Source organism: Musa acuminata, chromosome BXJ2-4 (assembly GCF_036884655.1).
Source record: "Musa acuminata AAA Group cultivar baxijiao chromosome BXJ2-4, Cavendish_Baxijiao_AAA, whole genome shotgun sequence".
Lineage (NCBI taxonomy): Eukaryota > Viridiplantae > Streptophyta > Magnoliopsida > Zingiberales > Musaceae > Musa > Musa acuminata.
The window spans coordinates 122915-145544 of record NC_088341.1 but is presented as its reverse complement, the minus strand read 5'-3'; the positions used below and the strand labels follow the sequence as shown (position 1 = coordinate 145544).

The following is a 22630-nucleotide window of genomic DNA, read 5'->3' as shown; positions in this document are numbered from 1 at the left end:
AATATCAGATTTCATCTTTCTTCTTGGGCTTTGCAAGAAGAAGGATGGCCTGGCAGATACTATCCTTCAAGAAATTTAGGCTCACATGGTATTTGAGGAATATTGTAAAGCTGGTATTTCGTGCAAAATAGTTCTCCAAGTTACGGCATATATTACACCACTCGAAATCTAAAATTTTCATGGAACTGATCTATATACAACTTCCATGATCAAAATGATCTCTAATAAAATGGGAGCAGTAACTTTTAAATAACAGGAAGAAATTGTACAAAACTGACACCACTCATATAAATCCGAGCACCATCAAACTGAATAAATAGGCAGATATCAGATAACGTAAAAGCACCACTATTGAGATTCAGAAAAGGATCAACCTGTCTCTGGCTCATGATCGCAAGCATCGATTGGTACAAGGAATAATTTATCAGTTATGATAGATACTTTAGCTGGAACATGAAGACAGCAATCCGCTAGAAGTTCCCAACTGCTTCGTTCCCTTTTGATCTTAACTATCTATTAGGGTCCCCAAGGAGAACAATAATTTCTTCGTCTTTGATGTTACCAGCTTCTATCGCATATTGTAGGGCAGTTTTACCATCCTCATCGGTAGCATGTGGGTCAGCACCCCTACATGAAGAGTTGCACACAACAGTGAACTTGTGTCAACAAAAAGTTAGTCGTGAAACTTGCCTTAGAGCCCAAAACTAACATGTAGCATAAGCAGAAAAACCTTAGATGGATAATGTAAACCCATTTTACTATCCAAGTAACCAATATATATATATATATATATATATATATATATATATATATATATATATATATATATATATATATATATATATATATATATATATATATATATATATATATATATATATATATATATATATATATATATATACATACATATACATATACACATACACATATATATACATATATATACACACATATATACACACATATATACACACACACACACACACACACATATATATATATATATATAATTTGGCTATTCCAGTGAAAACAATTTTAATAAAGAACCCTCTGATTCGAAAATGTTTATGCTATTTCTAGTGAGTGCAAAGAAGGCCAAATGAGGAATGGGGAAGTAGGAGAAAAACAGTGCATAGCATCTGCAAAGTTGTAAACAATCTTGAAAATGGTTCTTAAAGTTTTCCCAGGATTTCAGCTCAAATTTTTTGAGTCAGTAAAACAAGCTTAGGACACCTACATTTTCAGAAAACCAAGTTCGGATACTAGTCTCTGCAGTCAGTAACAAAACAAAATGGAACTACTTTCTAAAAACAAGTATCTGCATGGAGTTTATACTTTAAATAAAATTTCCTCCATGAACATGCTGAAGTATATGGATAAGATAAATCACCTTGTCAACAGCAGTTTGGCAAATAAATGTTTGCCTCTGAGAATACAATGGTGAAGTGGTGTCCTTCCCTTCAAATCGATAGAATTTACATTTGCACCATACTGTAAGAGTAGCTCTACCATGGCCATATCTGAAGTCAAGCAAGCAAGATGAAGTAGAGTGAAGCCTTCAAAGCAATCATCCACTTCGTTTATGTTGTCGCTGGTGCCCACTGAGCTAAATGAACTCATGGTGGAAGACTTTTGCAAAGAATCACCTAATAAGCAGCTAGAACTATAATCGAGCACTGCAGTTGGCTGATCTTGTAGAAGCATAGCTTTTGCAAGAGTTACAGAAGAATTTACGGATGCCTGTCCATAGATGATGTTGACATCAGCATTCGATGCCACAATATGGTGATATACTGCTTTCATGTCATTGGCACGAACACTTTCCCACATTTTTTGTGCAACTGAAAGCTGATCTGCTGCTGTTTTATGAACAAAAAGCTTCTCCACGTACTGGGAGAAAAGACACATTTCAGTATCCAAGGAACAAATCTCCAAAGTCAAATCACAGGTTTTTGGTTGGATTTAGATTTTGTAGTCTAAAGACTCTAAACATGGAAATAGATATTTGAAACGAAACAAAGAACAATACAAGAATTGACAAACCCTACTGTATGCACATAGATCTTCATCAATCATATTCTGTGAGAATCTTTTATGTGAAAGCTACATCAGATTATAAAAGGGCAAGTAAATTTGAGTCAAATATCACAAGCATATAGACCTAAACCATTACTATTGATAACATGTCTGAGCAACAAAGAGAAGAAAGTAAATGAACAATGAACATAAACTGAGCACACACAACATTGGCTTTAGACAATGATGTCTTGCTACAGAAAACTCAATTACAGAAGTAAGTTGATCTTATAGAATTGCACAGATGCAGCAGCCTCTGCATAGCATTTATTGAATTGCACAGAGATGTCTTCAGGATCTGGCATTTTCCTGACAATTCTTTTCAAGTACCAGTGTATCATCAGGCTTCATTATGTCATGCAATAAAAGCAACAAAGTAAACTCTTCACCTTTTCCTAGACTCCAAAGATCAGAAATGCAATATAAGCTACTTGGCATACAAACTGAGAAGCAAATATCCCCCCAACCCTTTTCGTTTTTCCTTTTTCTTTTTTTTCTTTTTTATTATTCCTTTTCTTCTCCTTTTCATTGGAAAAAGTTCATTTTTAAGGAGACCAACTTTCTCATATCTGGTTATATGCCAGATTTCCTGCAAAAAAAGTTCCTACAAATTTTTTTTCCCAATATCAGTGTGATAGAAAACCAAAAAAATAGAACCAAAAAGAGTTCCAGAATTTCTAGAAAAGCTAGCAACACACAAAGATATAAGTTCACCAAATTCCTCTTTGCATTAATTTTCAACCCACTTTTACAAGAAAAATCAAGTTGTACTAGTTCCTACTAGGGAAAAGAGAAGAAGTTTAAAGTCAATTTTCCTTTTCTTTTCACACACTTATTTATTTTTGAGTTTGGACATACTTCAACATTTTCCCTGCAATCAAATAGACTCCAAGCTAAATGGTCTATTGCACAGAACACAGAGACGTAATATGTACCATGGAAATATATCAACACACAAAAACAAGAAAATTTAGCTCTTGCACGCCTCCAGACTAATTATGCTGTCAAAAGAAAATAATTACTCAAAAGCTTTGCTTATGCAATCTGAATAACATTCATTTTTATACACTATTAGAACAATGTGATAGCATATATCAAATCCTTACTGATACGAGATATCAATATGGATGTTGCTTATCCAAGTCACATCTAATCGTGACAACTGCTCTGTACGTTGATGGAATTTCTCAATCCATTATTACATAATTCACAAAACGTAGACTGATTTAACGAAGGCTGATGATGTTAAAGATTTTAGTGAACTTCCAACTTCTTTTAAGATATGCAATTACTTCAGGGAAGCGTTGTTGATTATGCCCAACATAAAAATAATTCAGTCCCATCATCATAGTGTAAATCTATTATCTGCTAAAAAGTAGCTGATTAACTAACATCTTTGCATCATCTAATATTTCGTCAGCATGTCCCAAAAGCTTCATGTTCTTGCTAATTCCCACAGACAACCTCTGCCTTCTCCAGAAGATCAAAGTTAAATTAAAGAAAAATTTGCATTTGCCTCAAAGATTTGAACATATGCAAAAAAGGGGTAGAACACAAAGCCTCCTTCCAATAATCTGTGCTGTTTGTCATCAACAAACACAAAGGGGCCTTGATTGATTGAACTCTGAGACTGACAAATAAATGGTATAATACCTTTGCTTGAATGAACTTCTCCTTCACTGTAATTGGATCTGAATGTTTAGGCTTATTGATACAGTAATATCCTTGAGTCTTGTCAACAATACAGAAACTGCATAACACACATTTACAAGTTTTTAAAATTTAAGCAAGAATTGCTAGAAAATTTCTGCCAGGTTTTATTGGTACCTTGAGACATTCTCACATTTGCCGTTGCTTGTCGATGGAAATGATTCTTCCCAGATGGTGTTGGCAACCGTATTGCCCAGTGATTGAAATAGATTGATAACAGAAGGCTCCCATACTCTAACATCAAGAGTTAGAGATCTCACCTGTAAGAAACAGAACATAATTATAAATATTTAAAGCTATCCAAAAATTGAAAAGAAAACTGACAACAAACATTATAATGATTAATCAGAAATCAGCTAACCTAAATTCTTCAGCATAAGCTAATTAACAGTTAAAAGAAGATCAAAACTAACTGCAGGTACTCTTCTTTTATTTTTCTTGCATAGTATTTGTCCTAATTGAAATTTAAGGAACCACAGAGGATATAATTGACAAAGTATCTATTTTCCTAGGCAAGGTAAATTTCATACTCCCTCCAACCAAGACAATAAAAAGCAAGTTATATTTGTTGCATTAACAAAGTTTCTAACTAGGTGCATTATGTTCAAATACAAGTTCTGAGTGTAACTTCAGATAATCAATTACTCAAAGGGATTGAGTTATTCAGAGCTTCATTGTGAGGTGGTCAAGGCCTGGACCTTTATATATGGCATCTCTATTTATGGTGTTTGCAAGTATTCACAAGTATTTGGACTTTTAAAAGCTTCCACAGTAATTTTGAGCATAGCTAGTTGCAGTTGGCCTAATTGAAATGTGCAATTTCAGATTTGTTAAATCACTGTCACTTTGCAGTGCCTTGGTGAAAACCCATGAACATGCAAATGAATGAACTTACTAAAACCATTTAGCCTGGAAAAGATACCTACAAAATGTTGCAGAACAAAATAAAATATACTGCAGTCAGGGTTGCCCATAGGCCAAGCCTCAAACCCCAAAAAGCAAGGTTGGTTCATAACATACAATTTTCTAAGGGGCTTTAGTTAAATAGCGTTCCATCTAATAAAAATAACCAAGTATAACATAGTTATGTACTCATTCTGGCTTGGCAAAGCTAGACACTCAAGTTTCAATTGCAAATATATGGGGTCCAACCAGCCCACTAATCCATATAAATAGGCAATGGTAAAAAAAATTATCATATCTCCACAAGGATCACTACTTATCCAACTCTCCAAGCAAAATTGTCAATTATCAGTCTCCGACAAAGACTTAATACATAAGGTCAAAGTCTCCTCCACATATGAGCATCTACAATGATCAATTGTTGAACAAGTAGTTTACAGTCGCATTGTTACAGCTCCTAGTAAACTAAAAATCACTAGGTGTTGGTGTATTTGACCCATCATCATAGTCTTCATATGTGGTCAGTCATCTAGCAAAATTCAAAGTTAATAGGATCCATGGAAAACATAATTTTACAAACTGTCATTAACATGGAGCGAGCCCATTAACGCTGGTCCCAAATACATCTTGCTATTATGTATCAGCAACCACTGTATATATCAGTCAAGATGACTCCTGCAAGCGATCGTCATAAAATCAATTTCCAACTATTCAATTCCTCTTAATGCAGTAGGCACATGATTTTCCCAGACAAGCGATTCTAAAATGGCAGAAGCATTAGCTCTTGGAAAAATTTATAGATCCTCATGAGTAATTGAGTTGTACCATGCTACCATTTAACTCTCTAAGATTTGGAATGTGTAATAAACTAAAGAAAAACAGAACTGTATAAATGAAAGTTGAGATGATAATATAATGCATAAGAATTTGCACAATCATGATCCAAAACACAACTCAAGTTTAAGGAGTCAAAATTAGTCCAAAGGTTGTTCGAATTTCAGATTCAGGACCAGAGTCGACATTAATCATTATAGAAATAGATGTGTTTGTCTTTTGTTCAAACAAAACAATCAAGTTGGATTTGGTTTATGAGGTCAGACAGTTTGTCCCTCTGTGATGTCCAATGTACTTTTCATGACTTAATAAATTAGTAATTGATCCTCAATTATTTATCCATTATTTTTTTCCATAACTGATTTCACACATATAAAAAGTTCCAGAACAGGGAAATGGTATGCTTTACTATTAGGGGCACTGATCATCTCAAAGCAACTAAATAACCAAGAGTCATATATGACACAAGTTTCACATGGATTAGCCACTAAATACTTTTCTCTAGAAAATTAATGAGTTCCTTGAAGTTTCACCAATAAAGATAAAGTAACAGTTTTCCTAGTAAAAAATAATTTGAATTTCAGCAGAAGAACAACTAAAGCATGTAGACATTTAAGTGTGCCAATAAATTCATGCTTTTCTAATGTACAAATTCCCGAGATACCAGACAGGTTTCTGCATCCAAAATAGCAAGACAGAATAGTCATACATGTAGGCATACTACCAATCGAAGGCTTACCTTTGATATATGCACACCAAGATTGCGGTGAACCCCAGAACACTCAATGCAAAGCAGAATTCCAAGGTTCAGGGATGCCCAGTCAGGTTCAGGAGCACCACAGTCAGCACATATATCATTTCCACAGACTTTTCGTAACACATCAATTGGCTTCTCATGCTTTGAGTTGAACCTATACTGTTGTGAGCTCCTAATAGAACAGTCAAAATGGCCACCGATGCTGCATTTTTCCAATGATGATTCTTCATTTGCTAAATGATCAAGATCACATGAGCTACCAAATGAGCTACTCTCACTGGCTGCTCGATGGTGGCCACCGCTCATGGGGCTTGTGAGAAGGCGCTGAAATAAATTCAAGAGCAACTTCATAGATGAACCCATTTACTACCAGACATGCTAGCAAATAAATGTTTCCTCACCAACCTGTTCAGGTGACTGAGAGCTTAGCAGAGAAGCAATAACACCAGTTATTTTTTCAATCCAATCCATTTGATCCATGGCACTCTCTGCCTGTAGTAACCAAAGAAAAAAAGAAAATGTATTGAGTAGTCCACAAGAGAAACTAGCTTTTGATGTATAACAATGATAAAAACAACCTAGACATTAAGTTCAGAAACAAGTGGCGAAAAAAGCTCATTTTAAGAAACCACATTACACAATGTAACTCCCCTGCTTGAGGCACGTTTTGCAAATGTCACAAGAAAATGAAATTGAATTACAAGTTCACTCTTCTTGGAGGTCTAACAATCTACCTGCAAAGTGTAATTCTTTGTCGGTGATATAATCCTGAAGCAGAAACGCAGATCTGACTGGTCTGCATCAACTTTTATTGTTGATGTTAGCAAGTTTACAGTATGACGTGCAACACATTTCTCATCATGTACACCACCATGATAGTGAGAAGAAAACCATCGACTCAGCAGTCCGGGACCATGTTCAGAGGAATTATGACCTCTCTGGTTAGGATGGTGACCTCCCTAAATTATGAAGCATATTCAAAGGGTAAGATCAAATGAAAGCACCCTAGTCAAGTTATGCACATGGTTGCTAATTTAACCACTGTTCTCAGTGTTACATTCAACTGAGATAAACTTACAGATGATCTGCTCCACTGTTTACGATAATAATATAACATGCCCCGACTATCAAGAACAAAGAACCTTCTCTTCCAATCACCTCTTAGATTTGAAGAGCGCTTTGAGAGATAACCTTGTCTAATAGTTTGAACCTGAGAACAGGAAAGTGACATGAATCTTTAAAATCCATAAGTTTCAAAAGTTGCTCTCGATTTTCTACAATTTAATAAATAAAGCTATGCAAAATGGAACATAATCAAGTATGTTACCTTCCCTTTTGCAGCTGTCTGCATCACTGCCTCTATCATTTTATGAGAACTCCTTCCAATAGCTTGTATGCCATCTCCATTGGGAGAATCGTTTGACCCATTTGCAGACCATCTACTTTCTCGATCAATCTGTCTTTTGAACTCTTGCATTCTTTCTATAAGCGCTGCTTGTTCATAGCTAGATCTCTCCCTTGATTGCTGGGCATAAGCCAGAACCTTCAAAAAAAGTGTACATCAGGGTGTCATCAACATTTCAGCTAATAGATATCAAGGATTTTAAGTACTGGTCAGATCAGTAACCATGTAAGTACCTGTATAATGGATGGTATACCATCAAATAAAATAATAAAAACATAAAAGTGAACTGATATGTATTTGTATCGAGCTGTACATTTAAATACCGGTACTTGGACTAGCAAATACTTGTCAGTATATACCAATCAGTATCTAAAACATTGATAGATATATAATCTTAGATATCAGGAGTTGATGGCTACAAAGGGCAGTTGAAGTAAAACTTTTATCTTTACCATGCAATAGACCAGAAAGTAAATAGATGTCCAAGAGATACATGTAAAGTCCATAAATTTATGGCAAGGAATATGAGCAGCAAGGTTTGCAGTTTAGGTTACCAGGCCCGTGCCGGTCTATGGCCAGACTGGTACGGGTCTGGTAACCAAAATTACATAATGCACAAACACCGAACGAACCGCAAAAGTTGGGGGAGGGAGAGAAAGGGAGGAAAAAGGAAGAGAAAGCAGAGGAAGAAGAAGAAGAAGATGGAAGAAGAGGAGGAAGAAGGAAGAAGGAGAAGAAGAGGAGGCAATGGAGGACGAGGGAGAGAAGAGAAGAGGAAGTGTACCTGAAAGGCTGAAACCATGCTGGCAGTGCATGGTGGGCAGTGAAGAGGCGACAAGCTTGGGTGTGTGGAGAGGGAGAAGTTGAGAGTGGAGAGGGAGAAGTCACAAGCCCTAATCATGAATTCTGACTTCTCTTTAAACAATTGTTTCCTAATGAACCAGACTGCCTGAAATAGGGGTGGTCCATGTCTCGGCTTGGCCTTGCACCAGTAAAAGCAGCTAGGTACAAGTTGAACCAGGTGAAATTGCCATCACTGATGAGCAGTAATTCTTTTAAGCATAATTAAGAACAATGAGAACCAGTACTTTATTTGAATGATGTGAATGACAGAAACTTGCATGCTACTCCTAAGAAATCCCTTGGCAGAAGTCAGTGTTAAGCTTACTGGTAAGGACAGAGATTTGAGAGTCAACATCAAAAGTAGCCAAAGATAAAACACATAAAAGACAATTTCCTTGACTTTGATGTGTAATTTGAATAAATTTGGACATGACTAATAGCTACACCAAAGATTAAAAAACAAATTGCAGATATACATGATCTTAATGTTACTATTGTTCATTTTATTTTTCCATCAAATAAAGGCAGGTACAGATAAGTCTTCAAATCAAGAAACTTTTGAACAAAAACTAATACTTCGAAATATCTGGGATTAACCATCTATTTGGTTCTGAAATCCTCACTGAGAACAAGTTTATGAAAGATGGAGGCTTACCTTGAATATGATAGAAGAATAGTTGGTGAGAAGAGAAATATAACTTAATTGCTGTAGTTCAAGTTCATGCAGGAAAAAACAATATTCCTACTCTTCAGAAAGGCCTAGAAGGGGAACGGACATGCAGTTCTTAACATAGATTACTTATCCTTTCAAAGATTTAGCATGAAACCTGCAGAAAATTAGTCATTGTTTTACTTCCTTTGAATGAAATGTGTTTTCTACCACATGAATAGACTTCAATATCATCAACAACTTTATAAATGTTGAAGATGGTCCACAGTGAAGGTCATAATACAGTACGTGTATTTTTCTTAAAAGCATAGATCGCTAACAGAATATGCAAAAGCAAATAAAAAGCACAATTATGATCAGAAGGTATATCATATAGAGGAACCTGGTGGATATATGGCTCCATCTGATGCAGTAGCTCATATCCCTGAAATGACCACAGAAGGAATCTAACCATTTATAAATATGATGAAAAATCAAATAAAAAACCATCATATTCATTACTTGTTTGAAATAACGAAGATGGGCATCCATAGTTCCACTAACAGCCTCCAGAAGTTCATATCTCTTTTTTGCCTCTATGTTAGAAAGAGCAGTAACCTGGAAATAATAAGAATTCATGTTATGATGCCATGCATTTATAAATAAAAACATGGTAACAATCCATGATCATGAGGATTAAAAGAAAAAAAAATGTATGAAGACGTTTTACCAGATCGAAACGGGCTTGCTCAAATGAAGATCTTGCACTATGGAGCTCCTGCAACCCACAAATGGAGGTACTACCTTATGGCCACTCAGATGAAAACTATGCACAAAATGAATAGATCATCATGTATTAGAAAATCTTTTCAGTACAAAAAAGGTGACAATGATTACATCCTCTAAAACTGTTGTGATATCTGCTTTTGTCCCTTTCTTGAGCGCTAGATACTTCTCACGTGCCTGTGGCAAAAAAAAGCAAGTAGTCAATTTCCAAAGTAATGATGCAATGTCAAGAATAATTAACCATCGATAAGTCCATTAAATTTACTAATTTTACTTTCATATGTATAGCATATCTACATATACACATATAGATATACAAACCATATCTATATGTACACACACAGGGACATATACATATTATGTATATACAACCAGCCACAGGCCACATTATAGATGGAGGAATGGTTCTTAAGAACCAAGATATTTTCAATGACTAGCCTAATTTATGGTTACATAGACACCAAGCTAAATGATATCACCAATCCTATAAAATATCAGAATCAGAGTGTCAAACAACTATACACAAAATATTAGTTCTAAGACATTATCAATTAGTTGTATGGATGTGCAAGCTCTTCATATCAAACTGGAGCAATGGCTATCTTCACAAGGCCATGAGGTCTTAATATATATCAATGTCATCCGAAATACACACCTGGTCATATAGCAGACTAGCCCTATCAAACCGCTTGCGAGCATCCTGCAGCAAGGTGATACCCATTAAACTATAATAGAAGCAGAAATTAAAGGTACATACCATTTAGTTACAGCAAGCACAAAAGTGCATACATTGTCACTGTGCGACAAGGCATGGTGCATATAAAAGTTACCATGTGGCATGTCAAACAACAGAGTGAATGCCAGAATAAAAGAAACAACACCTTGAACCTTGGTTACAAGAGCTTAGAAAAAATGTGAATTTAAAGGAAAGTAGCAGGAAATAAAAGTACCTTAACATCATGCAAATCTGTGTCTACAAATTGGAGTAATCTCTCATTCAACATTTGCTCAACCTGGATCAAAGGGGAGAAAAGGTCAGCATGAAAAGAATAAAAGCTTCATATTAAGAAAAGGCAGCCTGGTGCACAAAGCGCCTGCCAGTGCAGGGCTTGAGAGGCATCAATAAACAGTCTTACCCTTACAACTCAAACCTTAGTAACTTGGATAACAAAGGAGCAACCTTACTGTGACACCAAACTCACCCTCAAGTACCATCATATGAATAAGGAGAAATACATTCTATATAGGAGATAAAGGGTAGAGTTTGGTTAAGAATTAACAAAAAGAGTTTGTTAAGTTCAGTTTGAATTTATTAAATAATTAGCATGTGAATGCTAGGCAGCATGAAGCAGCTTGTGTAAGCCCAGATGCATTACAAAGAGCCATTACTCTAAAAAGTTGTTAACAAACTAACTATATCAGCTTTTCAGGCAAGATTGTCCACTTAATCCCAGTTAGGCAAACAGATTAATTAAACATAATGTCCCTCAATTCCTTTCTATCAAGGACATATAGAACATTAATGGAAATCATGTTAAATTAATTTCCTGTTGGTAAACAATTGTACCCTAGCGGTTTAAATAGGCGCCCGAGTGCTCGCCTACATGCTCGGGCAAGGCAATGCGAGGCCCAAGCACCTCAAGGGTGGACCAAGTGACTATTTAATGAAAATCATATTAAATTAATTTCATGTTGATAAACAATTGTACCCCAGCGGTTTAAATAGGCGCTCAGGTGCGCCTACGCGCTCCGAGGTGAGGTGAGGTGAGGTGAGGCGAGGCCCGAGCGCCTCAAGAGTGGACCATGAGGTGCACTTCAATGAAGCGCTGCCTGGTCACTCTCCTAAACACAGATATCGAACGCCTTAGGTGAGCACCAGGTTTAAACGAAGCAACCGCACCAGACTTTGAAGTCTGGTTTGGTTTAAGTGCTTAACAACTAACTGGTTTCTTAACCCGTAAAAGCCACCCCCACACGCCCAAGCCATCAACCTTAGCACTGCTTCTGCCTTTGCCGCCAATGCTTTTTGTTGTTGCCTCCGCCGTTGACGCTTTCAAACACTGCCTCCATCGTAAACGCAGTGGACCGAGGCTTCCTTTGTCATCGATATACAGGTCCGACGGCCTAGCCTTTGTCTGTACCTTCCTTTCGCCGCAGTTGCTTCCATGTTCAGTTCCTTTCATCGTCGAGGGAGAGGACCGCAACTTCCTCTTCCACCGATGGATAACTCTTAAGCTTCCTCCGCCCACGACATCGCCGTCCGCAACTTCCGACCTCGTCACTACTGCTGCCATCCGCAGCTTCTTTTGCTACCGCTGCTATCATCCATAGCTTCCTCTGTCGCCACTGTTGTCGTCTATAGCTTCCTCCATCACTGCTACCCTCTCCTTCGCCACTTTCCATTATCGGTGACACTTTTCTCCTCCTCTACTACTGTTAACAATTCTTTTCTCTCCCACTAACTATTATTAACAGTAAATAATATACTATTAATAGTAGATTGTTAACTACTGTACAAAGCAATCTATATTTAGATTGATAATATACTACTTAGATTTTAACATTGCTAATCTTTATTTATTTAAAATTATTATTAAGGTTTTAGGATTAATGACAAGTGCACAAAGCAATTCAGAAGATTATTCAAAAACTTCAAAAAAGGATATTGTCTGAAAATACAATTTTCTGAATGATCCTAAAGATTCTAATGCAGTTACTTGCATCTTTTGTGATAAGACTACTAGAGGTGATATTTTTCGTGCAAAGCAGCATCTAGTAAAAAATTTCAAGAATGCATCAGCCTACGAGAAGTGTCCACCTGATGTAAAAGAAAAACTGTTGGCTTATATGACTGAAAAAAAGATACAAAAGAATGAATCTTATGAGATTTTACGAGAGGATAATGTTGCATATATTAGAGATGATAAAGAAGATTATTCTAAAAGTATCCATCCAAATGAAAAAAGAGCATGTGACAGAAAAGGAAAAGAAGCAATAGTTGTTAAGAAGGGAAAAAAGGGACTGATAAACTTATATATATATCAAGTGAAAAAAGACAAACAAATATAAGTTATGCTTGTGATAAGGAAATAAGGGGAAGAATAATTTCGCACATTGCTCGTTTCTTCTATTAGGCTGGCCTTCCCCTTAGTACAACTCATGTAGACAGTTTTGAGGAGATGATTGAAGCTATTAGAAGACATGATGGGGATTTAAAGCCTCTAAGTTATTATAAGATGAGAGTTCCATTACTAAAAAAAGAGTTGGATTATATAAATGATTTATTAAAGAGCCACAAAGAATCATAAGTAAAGCACGATTGCTCTATTATGTCAAATGCTTGGACCGACAGGAGATATAGGAGTATAATTAATTTTATGGTCAACTGTTCTTTAGGAACCATGTTTGCAAAGTCAATAGATGCAACATCTTTTGTGAAATCTAGAGAAAAGATATATGATTTACATGACAAATTTATGGAAGAAATTGATGAACAAAATATCGTCTAAGTTATAACCAACAATGGAAGTAACTACGTATTAGCTAGTAAGATTTATCTTTTGAATATTTTAATATTTCGATTACTTTGTCTCCAATTTGAATAGAAGAATTATATAACTCCTAAGTCCTATCAATTTTATTATCCTTTGTCTTAAGTAAACTACTTGAAGCAAAAAGACCACTTATATTAGACTCTATGTGCGACATATTATATTGATTTAATGTTGGAAGATATTAAACAGATTCCTGAAATCAAGAAGACTTTAGAAAGGGCAATCTTTGTCATTGGATTTCTCTATAATCATACTAAGGCTTTAAATATGATGAGAGAATTCACAAGCAACAAAGAATTTGTGAGATATGATGTCACCCGATTTGCTGCTTCCTTCTTGATATTACAGAGCATGCATCATCAAAAACTTAATCTGAGAAATATATTTACCTTGAAGAAATGAGTGACAACCAAATGAGCAAAAGAAGCGAAAGGCAAGAGGGCCAATGATATCATCTAAATGTCTTCCTTTTAGAATCTTGTAGTTTATATATTAAAGGTAATGAGCCCTCTTGTTCAAGTCCTTCGGTTGACGAATAATAAAACTAAGCCTGCAATGAGATATAATTATGAGGCTATGGATAAAGCAAATGAGACGATTCAAAAGTCTTTTGATGGAAATGAAGAAAAGTATAAGAAAATATTTGCAATCATTGACGAAAGATGAAATTATCAACTTCATCGTCCATTACATGCAATAGGACATTATTGGAACCCGAAATTCTTTTATAAGAACACCTTCGTTGGATTTGATGTATAAGTTATAAATGGGTTATATCAGTGCATTGCAAGATTGGTTTCAAGCCTTGAGTGCAAGATAAGATCGTACGTGAATTATCTTTATATAAGAATACTGAGATGTTAATAAATTGATATAATTAATTTCATCTATAGTATGTTACTATAAGTGATTTAAAAAGCGTTAGGCGCTAGGCGCACACCCGAACGAAACGAGATGCTAAAATATAAAAATATATAATATAATTAATAAATATAATTATTTAAATAAAAATATATCATTTATCCTGAAACCTAACAATAATTTTAAATAAATAAAAATTAATAGTATTAAAATTAAAAAAAAAAAAACATTATTAATCTAATAAATAAAAATACTGTTAACATATTGTTAATAGTGTTATCAAAGTGAGAAGAGTGTAAGGGACGACCGAGGGTGATGACTGAGAGCAGTGGTAGCGGCAATGGTAGCAGTGAGCAGTGGGAGCGAGAGCAGTGAGCGGCGATAGCGGTAGCAGTAGCAGCGACAGCGGCGATAGTGGCAGCTACAACGGCAACAGGAGTGGCGACAGTGGCAACGACAATGGGACCGAGAGCAACGAAAGTGGCAGCGGTAGTAGCAAGCAACAACAGTGGTAATAGCGAGCAACGACAATGGGAGCGGCAACAGTGGCAGCAGCAATGACAGCAGCGAGCAGCAGCGACGGGAGTGGGAGCGGCGACAGTTGGTTCGATCAAACCAACTGGCGAGCGCCTAGGCAGCGCCTCTTTAAAGCGCGCTGCCTAGAATGAAGCAAGGGCCTCTTTGAAGCACGCGGCCTGAAAATGAAGCGAGGCGCTCGGGCCTCGTCTCGCCTCGCCTCGCCCGAGCGCTTAGGCGAGCGCCTATTGAAATCACTGGTTACTATGTTATTGCTAATAATAAAATAAGTTTTACAAGTGAATGATGGAGTCTATTTGGAAATTCCACCTCGAACTTATAGCAATTGATTATCAAAATTCTTAGTTTGGTATGTAGTGCTACGAGTTATGAGCGAGACTAGAATGTCTTTAAGCATGTAAGTATCACAAAACATTTTTATTTTAATTAATATATTCATTTTTAGATAGATGTATTAATATATTTTTAAATTATATGACATAACAAATTCACACAAAGAAAAAAAATCGATTAGAGCATCAATGATCATATGATCTTGTTTATATAAAGTATAATCAAGCATTGAAAGCTTGTCAAGATTTGCGAAATAATATTGATCCAATCTCATTAGAAGACATTGATGATTCAAATGAGTGGTTGTTGGTAGAAATGATTGCGAACTTGCAAGATACCAAAGGCGAGCTTGTATCTAAATTTGACAACTTGAGCATGAGGAGATGTGACAAGAGCCTCAGGTATTGGAGAATTACAGACATATACAAGACATTGTTGAAGGGAAAAATAAGTGCAAAAGCCTCAAGCTCATCTCCTGACATTGTTGAAGAGGAGGAAACATATTTTGATGAAGAAGGATGGGAGGAAGAGAAAGATGATGATATGTTTGAGAATAACGAATGTTGATTACAATGATGAATGAATTTAATGTAAAACTTTATTGTTTTGAGTATTTTGATATTTTTGTAATTAGAAGATAGATAATGTGGCTTGGTACTTTAGATCTTTTTAATTTAATATTATATTTTTATTTATATAATCATATTTATTAATTATATTATATATTTTTATATTTTAATATTTCAGAGCATCTCGCTTCGCTCGAGCGAACGCCTAGGCGAGCACCTAGTGCCTCGAGCAATTTAGGACCTTGGCGTTTAGCACTTTTTAAATTACTATTATACCCCTAATATATGGCCCGCTTACTTCATATACTATTATACTGTTATGGTGTTCATATGACTACTGAAAGCAAATACAAGCATAAACATATTTCTAAGTTAAGCGGGCATTTAGAAGTCTAAACATAGAAGTGCACAATATCATCTAGATGTACATGTAAGATTTTTTGTTTAAATAATATCACGGATGATCAAACTATCAATTGTAACCTCTTGATACAATGTGCATATCGCATAGTAAACAAAAATATGCATCTTACCTGGGAACGTAATACCTCTTTGTAGGTTCCTATTTCTCTCAAAGCGATGGTAAATTTGGTCATAACAGGCCCTATGAAAGAATAGCTCATAAAAAATCAAGGACATAAGCTCTGATTCTCAATCTGTATGTTAAAGTGTACAAACAACAAAATCATAGGAAAATATTGGAAGTAATCTTGTCACCAGAAGAATAAAACCAGGGTAACCAAGTTCATTTTCAATTTCATGGTCATGTTAAAATTGTAATGAGACATAATTATAGCACAAACTAGCTGGAAGAGATGATATATCGCCAAAGCGGGTAAGAAAGCAATATATGCATACTTTCACTCAGTTAACATCACATTCCCATCCAAAAGGATGCATAAATGAATAGTAGCTGTAAACTCAAAAGATATTGACTTGTACAAAGAGTGGCAAAAATATTGTTGTGTTATTTTCTCAGTGTACTACGCCCAAAGCAAAATATCCACCAATGAAAAAGAACCATCAGCTGCTTAAAAGAAATACTGAAGGGTGAACAATAACATGGACAAACCTCCAAACGCAACACTAATGGGGTCATTATGCCCCCCTCCAAACATTTCAAGAGAGCTTGCAAAAGCAATATCCCCATCATATCCCTCTCCAAGTCCTTCCCTGCAAATCAATAACAACCTCATAACACAACAGACAGCATGACAGAAGCAACACAAGGGCTTCACTTGGTCATAGATATACTAGGTCACATTGCATTTAGATCATGGCATTGACACCTATGTTTCAAATGCCAATTAAAACCAATAAAAAACAACTGGAATTTACAGATCCTACCAAAGAAAGGTTACTGGTGCTGTACCAGTTCCTCTGGTTGCTGAAACCGGTATCTGATTGAGATTTAATTCCTCAGTTCAGGCAAAAACAAAGATGACAGAATGACAAATCCTCTAACTTATTAGGAAAGTTAAAGAGCATCTTTGCATACTGACAGTCCACCGAGGGTTTTCTCTGTTTTAGACTGGAGTCTTTAGCACATGGTTGCAAAACGATGGAAGCATATGAAATGAAATCACAAATCATAGACCACACCTAGTTGCAGGTTTTGGTAAATATTAATTTCCACAAGTTGGAATAATGTGACTTGATTTCCCAGTATCAATCAAATTTTGGTTATTGCCAATCCTCCTAGCTGTCACAAGGTATTAATGTGTTTCATTTTCAAACATTCAAACAGACCCTAAAGTCATTATCCATTATCTTGTTTCTGCTCCAGCTTCACTGCCATAGCTTATGTCATATATATTTTTGAGCTATATATCAGCTAGTTGGAAAATTTTACAACTCAAAGATTATAATTTTAAATTTAGGAAGTTTTGGTCACTGTGGCTCCTTAAATGTTAACCATGGTGTATTACTCAGCAATTTTAAATCATGACCAGGAGCAAAAGTACCTCTGTGACAGAAACAAATAAACAGATAAATGTCTGAATATAAGATAAAAAGCCCTGTTGGAAGTCAGTATACTTCACTTATGATATTAAATGTTTACTTGATTGAATTCAAATAGCATTAAAGCTGCTTGCAGAATAAAAATGTAAAATAAAAAAGATTTGTATGGCTTATTTAAGGTTTTGCCTTGTCACCAATTCATTTTTCCAACCAAAGTTAGATTCCTAATCTGGATTTAGTAATAGATATGAGATACGATGCTAAATCTAGTGATCAGGTTCACACTCAAATGTTGAAAATGGATAAAGATTTCGGGCACTTATTAAATTGTCCATCCATCTCCACCATAAACTCTCTCTTCAACCAGTCTCGTTTTCTCGCTCTCCTCATGTCTCTACGCTAACACTCACCTCGATAGCAAAAGCTTGGATAGCAATAGCAGTGGCTCATTATAGTAACACCAATATCAATTTCTTGAACTATCAAACAATCCTCTCATTGAACTACTTGAACAACAGATTTTGAACCTATACCTCAACCATTATCCAAGTTCCATCAGCCATCAAGCATTTCTTGTTTGGCAAGTTCTTTTTCTCCATAAACTATTCATCTTTTGTCTTTTCACAATATCCTCCTCATCAATGCAGATCAGTATTACACTGAAATCTTGCATCTTGATACAGGTACTGATTAACAAACAGCTTCGCTGTGTGAAATATATCAATCAGGGTTTCAAGCAAATTTCAGAATCGAGCAATAAATCCAGAACAAACTTCATGAAGTAATCTAAAATACAAATATTAAGCTGGTAATAAATTTTAATGCTAATATTAGGCTATTTGGTATTTGACTCATTATATCCGAAAAACTGACTATCAACAAAGTAGGGATATGAAAGTTTAGTACACTAAGCTCGTTACAACTCAAAAAATAGGCTAACAAAGAAAAGATATATATCCAATATTTCTCTAAAATTATTAAATCAAACTAATTGATCATATTCTCTTAAGACAAGTCTTACCAGTCTAAAAATGCAGCCAACATAAAGATTGCATAATGTGTGTTTTCTCATGTAAATTATTCATAAGGATAGCAGTCGGACCAAAAAAAGTGAAAGCAATATAAATCTCAACATACGTATATTTGCGACATCCCTTATAAAACTTTAGACATCTCTCTCTCAATGATTCTGCACTTTCTTCAAGTGATTGAATCTGTTTATCATGAAGAGAGAAAAACCAGATATGAGAAGAAAAAAGTACAAATCAGAGAAAAATGAATAACATACTCATGTTTCCTAATGCATATATATGAAGACGGTTGAAAGTTCTTCTATCACAAGATCTAACAAATAAAACTCTAATGAGATATAACATATTAGACATGATAAGATAGCTTAGTATCCAAAAAGATGGCAGAAGATCAAACTATAGCTTATGCAGACCAAATATTTTTTTCTTTCATGTCCAAATAACTTGAATAATTTCATACCCGAATATAATGCTGCATAACCATAGTACCATACTAGGTACTTCACCCCCACCTTGTTGTTCTACCATGGATGTCAATTTTCAATGAAGGGAAGAAGCAAAGGAGGAGAAAGTGCAGGAGGAGGTGTACCAGAAGCCGAGAAAGTGGCAACCCTTACAAGGATGAGGTGGCAACGGCGACAACACAGTGGGTTGAGGAGGCAGGCGAAATGATGAGGAGGAAGCGAACGATGAAGGGAGAGAGACTTGTGTAAAAGAGAGAGAGCATGACAAAAGAGAAAGTAAAAAAGAACTGATAAGTGATAACTACCAGGAAATGACAGGATAGCATCAGGTATCCCTGGTTTTAGCTAATAAAACCAGAGGTAGGCATGGAAACGTAACCATACCGGCCAGTAAGTCTAGTATGGATCCAGACCAGGCGAGAACCCGACGGTTCATGTACTGATTCTTATCTGTAAGTCTGCTGGTCCATTGCAAAAATAATGCAACTTGGTTCTCTATAGATTCACTGGCACATCTGGTTACATTTTTTTTATATATGTTGATGCCTTTTCCTCATTTTCTTCAACATGTTCTGTCTAAAATCTTCAACCAAGGAAGGTTGTACAGTTACATACTAGGTGTACCTACCAGTCCATGATGGACCATCGGTAACCTGCAATAAGATTACGTCAAAGATTACAAAGGACCGATTTGGTTCTTCAAATGTTGACTAACACACCTTGCTAATGACCAGTTTTTTTTGGCATAGGATAGCAATCAAATGTTTCCAAAGGCTTGTGTCTTGCATACAAGTGTCCGACAGATGTTTTTGCCACATTAGAGGATTATTCACATAAGCAAGGTGATTTTTGTGTATTTTATTCGCAGCCATAGACAGACAAATCTCCATGGATTACAACATTTAGAACAAAGCAGAAATACTGAAGGAGATATCCAAATTCTGAAAGTATTATATCTACTCTATAGGCTTGTGCAAACCTGACAAACTAATCGGCTTTTATGTTCTCCACTAAGTGTTCATTGATGGAATAGCAAATTTTATAGCATATCTGAAGCTAGCAACAGAGGATTATATATTTATGCATAATATTAATAATTTGTCTAACAACAACAAGTCATAAATATTCATAATTTTGTGTATCTTCAACAACATTTCTCTAAATGTGTTTGATTCTACAGCAATGCCAGAATTGATATGCAGGCAAGATGGTCAAATATAACATTGAACATGTGACAATTTATAACTGATGCACAACTTCACGAATCTGAATATGAATAACCTGGCTTTCAGAAGGTCACACCAAGCAGAAACGAACACAATAATCAGTGATAAGAGCTATTTCAGCTGAAACAAGATGCTAACCAGCTTCTTGACAGTTCCACGATAGAGAAAGCAGTATTGAGATTAGACGAGAACACAAAGAACAATTTTCGAGATTGGAGGAGAGAATATAAAGGAAAAAGCCCGTGGTCAACTAGGAAATTTTTAATCTATGAAAAATGTTATACAACCTTCTCAGTTTTCATCACAACCATACAGGCCTCCGCAAATCAATATCCACAATATCCTTGAACCAATCTGGGAATTCAGAACTGATAAAATAAGATAATTTGTTAAATCTGGACTTTTTGGATTCTGCATCAGCCTCGCCTTATATTTCTAATCCTCTTTAAACTCTTTTGCCCATGGACAAAGAGATCTATGGATAAAATAAGGACTCTACGCAAAATCATCTTCCCATTAAATTAATTTAAAGCACATGGGCCCCTTTAATTTGGATGCATGATAAATTTCCAAGGGTTCCAGCCAATTTGACTTTTGAAACAGCAGATAGAACTGACAACTTGGCCAAGTTAGACTTAAACTAGACCTAAGATAAGCATACTCTTAATTTCATGAATCAGAGGACACAGCAAACACAGGACCTACGGGTTCACTACATAATAAACACATAAAACATTTAGGTGCATGCCAAACTCAGAGAGTTTTAACCTATATAAATGAATGAAATGCAGAATGCGGATGCACAATATGAAAGTTGGTGTACTTTGCACGAGATACATTTATGACCATCTAAATGACGGAAAAAAAAGATAGATAGGAAAGGTGATATTGTCAAAAATCCAACTGCAAAATTAGGGTCAGCTTGGCACTGAACATTATCAACCAGGAACAGAATAGCATCCTGACGTAGATAGAAGAACAGGGACATGCTTTATAAAGGGTAAAACGTTATCCTCAGTCCTCACCAGCATCGACATTGCTTTGTTCATCTCATTCCCTTATGATTGACATGGTAACATACAACAGACCAAAGCAAATATACTGCCAACAAATCTATGCATGACACCTAGTCGCAAACATCTAAATCTAGCCCAAATTTTACTACGAGCTGCTTATTTACGTTTCGACAACAAAACCAACTGCAGAGGACACATCTATACAGTTGTCAATGCCAATGAAGTTTTGGATCCCGTTGAGCAAGATAGATGCATTTCCCTAAAGTACGAAGGACATGTAGCATTAAAAGATATGGGCGGAATCAGCTAAAGGGCCCGCACCTGCTTCCGGAACATTGGAGAATCGTCGAGCTTGGCGAAATACATAGCGAATCCGCGATCTTCCCTCCCTCGCCGCACCAAACCCTCACACTCTCCCGCACCGATCGCCCCGTGATTCTCCAAGAACACAGAGGATCAAGCGAGATCGGTCTCCCACGTCATGGATCCGCCTCTCCTGGGCATAAAAGATTCTCCAGAACGCGCTCAGAGATCGCATCTCCGAGCATTTCCAAACGCTCCTCCGGCGAATCCGACGATTGCAACTCGCGACCAGCCAGATCTCCCCACCCCTGGAAAGCGAGCTCTTACCCGAGACTGGAAGAGAGAAGGGAGACGACGTCGGGAGACTGGACGAGAAAAGCGGAGAACAAAGAAGCGAAGCGGACTCGATCGAAGGGATTTGGGGAGGGAAAGAAAAAAAAGAAAGAAAAGGAAAGAGTTCTCTTTTATATTTTTTTGCGAGAAAATAATTAATAGTCTTATGAGCGGATTTTAAGTTGATTTAAAAATAAACAAAAAGAAAATACAAGGGAGGAGTTGTGAGAAAACAGTAGTATTATGAGCCGATTTTAAGGTCATTTAAAATAAACAAAAAAAGACCCAAAAAAAAAAGGCATTGTTACTGTTACTGTTTTCGCACCCCCCCCCGCCCCCGCCCGCCCCACCCTTTTCTTTTTGTTGTCTATCATAAATTTTTTTAATCTTTTAAAATGTTAATTTTTTATTGATCCGACCTCCTTGTCTTCTCCTTCAATTTTTCGAAATTTTTTTTAAAAAATAATAATAAAAA

The 22630-nt window shown here is 36.1% G+C and overlaps 1 protein-coding gene across 3 annotated transcripts; it reads right to left on the bottom strand.

Annotated features, from left to right (window-relative positions):
- Window positions 1–150: 150 nt before the first annotated feature.
- On the bottom strand, window positions 151–22269 carry LOC135609329 (ADP-ribosylation factor GTPase-activating protein AGD3-like). Of its 3 annotated transcripts, XM_065102457.1 has the most exons (19): window positions 21841–22269; window positions 18920–18996; window positions 16893–16993; window positions 16354–16424; window positions 10917–10979; window positions 10622–10666; window positions 10078–10143; window positions 9911–9958; window positions 9703–9798; window positions 9584–9625; window positions 7611–7826; window positions 7362–7493; window positions 7018–7242; window positions 6689–6775; window positions 6266–6607; window positions 3907–4049; window positions 3733–3829; window positions 1394–1893; window positions 151–627 (listed from the first exon to the last, which is right to left on the bottom strand). In XM_065102457.1, the coding sequence occupies exons 1-19, from the start codon at window positions 21883–21885 to the stop codon at window positions 510–512; spliced, it is 2514 nt and encodes an 837-aa protein (XP_064958529.1). In that variant the 5' UTR covers window positions 21886–22269; the 3' UTR covers window positions 151–509. The 3 variants fall into 3 exon arrangements, with proteins under 3 accessions (XP_064958529.1, XP_064958531.1, XP_064958532.1); XM_065102459.1 differs by lacking the exon at window positions 16354–16424; XM_065102460.1 differs by lacking the exons at window positions 16893–16993; window positions 18920–18996; window positions 21841–22269 and adding an exon at window positions 13910–14070.
- Between the last annotated feature and the right edge of the window lie 361 nt (window positions 22270–22630).

Coding starts and splice junctions, on each gene's coding strand:
- LOC135609329 (XM_065102457.1), bottom strand. CDS start 21,885: ATGTATTTCGCCAAGCTCGACGATTCTCCAATGTTCCGGAAGCAG. Junction 4,050..6,265: donor TTGGTGTGCATATATCAAAG/GTAAGCCTTCGA, acceptor TGTTTCTTACAG/GTGAGATCTCTAACTCTTGA. Junction 628..1,393: donor GCCAAACTGCTGTTGACAAG/GTGATTTATCTT, acceptor CTCTTCATGTAG/GGGTGCTGACCCACATGCTA.